The sequence below is a fragment of the Alosa sapidissima genome, chromosome 20, assembly GCF_018492685.1.
Source record: "Alosa sapidissima isolate fAloSap1 chromosome 20, fAloSap1.pri, whole genome shotgun sequence".
Classification (NCBI taxonomy): domain Eukaryota; kingdom Metazoa; phylum Chordata; class Actinopteri; order Clupeiformes; family Clupeidae; genus Alosa; species Alosa sapidissima.
Window position 1 is genome coordinate 8,459,963 of NC_055976.1, and position 2,500 is coordinate 8,462,462.

Sequence of the window (2,500 nt, forward strand, 5' to 3'; positions counted from 1 at the left end):
CAGTGCATAAAGGCATGGAATACAGTCTCCCTTACAGAACAAAAAGGGCACCCCTGATCAACCATTGGATTTAAAACAGAAATAAAAGCATTCACTGCTATTGCACCATGCAGAATACGCCATTGTAGATCGCCAGCTTTTTTAGTTAATGGTGACTTGTACAACGCACGCCATTGTGGTTTGACATCATTTTCAACCTGCAACACTTCACGCCAGGGTGTATCCACCCTCTTGTCCAGAGACCTTTTATTTAGGGAGAGAGCACACAGTTTGTACAATGATTTACTAGTTGCAGCTGTAGGACCCAGGAAAACTAAACTATCTGGGAGTAAGAAGCAACCAGTGCAACCTGTTAAATCTGGAAGTAGAGTAAGTCTGGGAAAGGGGTCATGGCAGTCAGGACTACACTCCCCCCCAAAATAATCTCCAAGCAATTGCATCTCCTCCCCAGTTAGCCTACAGGAGAGGAGTTTTAAATCATTCACTCTGCCACTCTCCCTGTTTAGCTGTGAACATCCTTGAGAGAGAAAGAGAGGAGAAAAAGGAGTGAGAAGGTTAAATGAAAGGAGAGAAAAGAGACGGCCGTAGAGCAGCTAGCTGCCATGGAGACTGAGGCGCGGAGCGTGGAGCATGGAGTCGCCTGCTTCACGTTGTGTGAGCATGTGTCTGCCAACTCTCTCTCTCTCTTTGTATTTTCTTTTTCTCTCCATCTCTCTCTCTCTCTCTTTCTCCATCTCTCTCTCTCTCTCTCTTTCTCCATCTCTCTCTCTCTCTCTTTGTATTTTCTTTTTCTCTCCATCTCTCTCTCTCTCTTTCTCCATCTCTCTCTCTCTCTCTTTGTATTTTCTTTTTCTCTCCATCTCTCTCTCTCTCTTTCTCCATCTCTCTCTCTCTCTCTTTCTCCATCTCTCTCTCTCTCTCTCTCTCTCTCTCTCTCTCTTTCTCCCTAAATGCTTGTTCGTCTGAATGGCTGCTGAAAAGCTGAGCGTAGCGCCCAGGTCTGGGCAGCGACAACACACATAATCCCTGTGTCTGGATTCAGACACGCCCAAGGATGCACAAGCACGCACGTCGCAGACACACACACACACACACACACACACACACACACACAGGCACACAGCTTTATCTGTCTCACACACATTCACAACAACAACAACAACTCACACTCACCCACTCAGTCACATAGTCACACTCACTCTCTCACTTGCACCAAATGAGCTGAACACTTACACATGCCACACACACACACACACACACACACAAACGCAGCAAATAAACACACATACACACAAATAAACACACACACATACATGACACAGACACATGCCTACAGACACATGCATACACACAAAAAAACATACCGGTATACACACACACACACACACACACACACACACACACACACACACACAACACAGCCTCATGATTACTCCCTAATCACTATGCAGCGCTGCAGTAATGTGTGCAGAGACAGGGCTGCTCATGAGGCTCTGTAAGTAGTCGCAGCCGTACGCTTGACTGGACATGAACCCACCCGCACAGATTTCTCTCTCTCCCTATCTCTCTTTCTCTCTCTCTCTTTCTCTCTCTCTCTCTCTCTCCCTCCCTATCTCTCTCTCTCTCTCTCTCTCACACATGTTTTTTCCTCCTCCCTGTGAATGGTTTTTCATGCTGTCCGTTGCCTCGGCCTGATTGATATTTTACCTCTGTGTTCCCACAGGCTCGGTGCAGATTCCCTGGGAGAGGGCCATATCCCCAACAAAGTGCCCTACTACATCAAGTAAGTCCGCCAGTAAAACACTCAGCCCACGCTGACGGCTAGCGGATTGGCCTGCGCCACAGGCCGTCGGGGGAGTGTGTGTGTGTTTGTGTGTGTGTGTGTGTGTGTGTGTGTATGTTTGGAGGGGAGGAGATGGTTTTGTTTTGCATTGTTACATTTCACAGTGGTCAGCAGTACATGCATCATGCACAGCAGTCTGCATCATGACAGCAGCTGTTGTGCAAGCCTGTAGAGCCAAGGGTGTGTGTGTGTGTGTGTGTGTGTGTGTGTGTGTATGAATACTGTATATGTCTGTGCTTATTTATGTGTGTGTGTGCGTGCATCTATATGTGTGCATGTTTTAGCGCGTGCCCTTATTAATGTGTGTGTGTGTGTTTGTGTACAGTATGTGTGTGTGTGCATGCTGTGTGTGTGTGTGTGTGTGTGTGTGTGTGTGCATGCTGTGTGTGTGTGTGTGTGTGCGTGCGTATGTGCGCGCATGTTGCCCTTGCTAATGTGTTTGTGAGTGTGTGCCAGCACGATTTTTGTATTTTCCCTCCACATCTCCACACTGGATGTATTGCTTTATGGTTGTTAGGGTTATTAGGGCTGTTTGATGCAGCTGTGTGTAACTAGATGAGATGAGTGCTTAAACAGGCCTCCTGAGTGCTCCGATCCGTGGAAAGTGGAGGACGCCATGAATAGGCAAAGGAGAGGAGTGAATTCCAAGCACTCCTG

At 47.4% G+C, this 2,500-nt stretch overlaps 1 protein-coding gene across 1 annotated transcript in view; it reads left to right on the forward strand.

Moving 5' to 3' along the window:
* drp2 (dystrophin related protein 2) overlaps window positions 1-2,500 on the forward strand; it is a 138,809-nt gene that overhangs the window by 92,956 nt on the left and 43,353 nt on the right. The window contains 2 exon segments of the mRNA XM_042074445.1: window positions 1,724-1,756; window positions 1,759-1,783. Coding sequence (XP_041930379.1) covers window positions 1,724-1,756; window positions 1,759-1,783 — 58 coding nt within the window.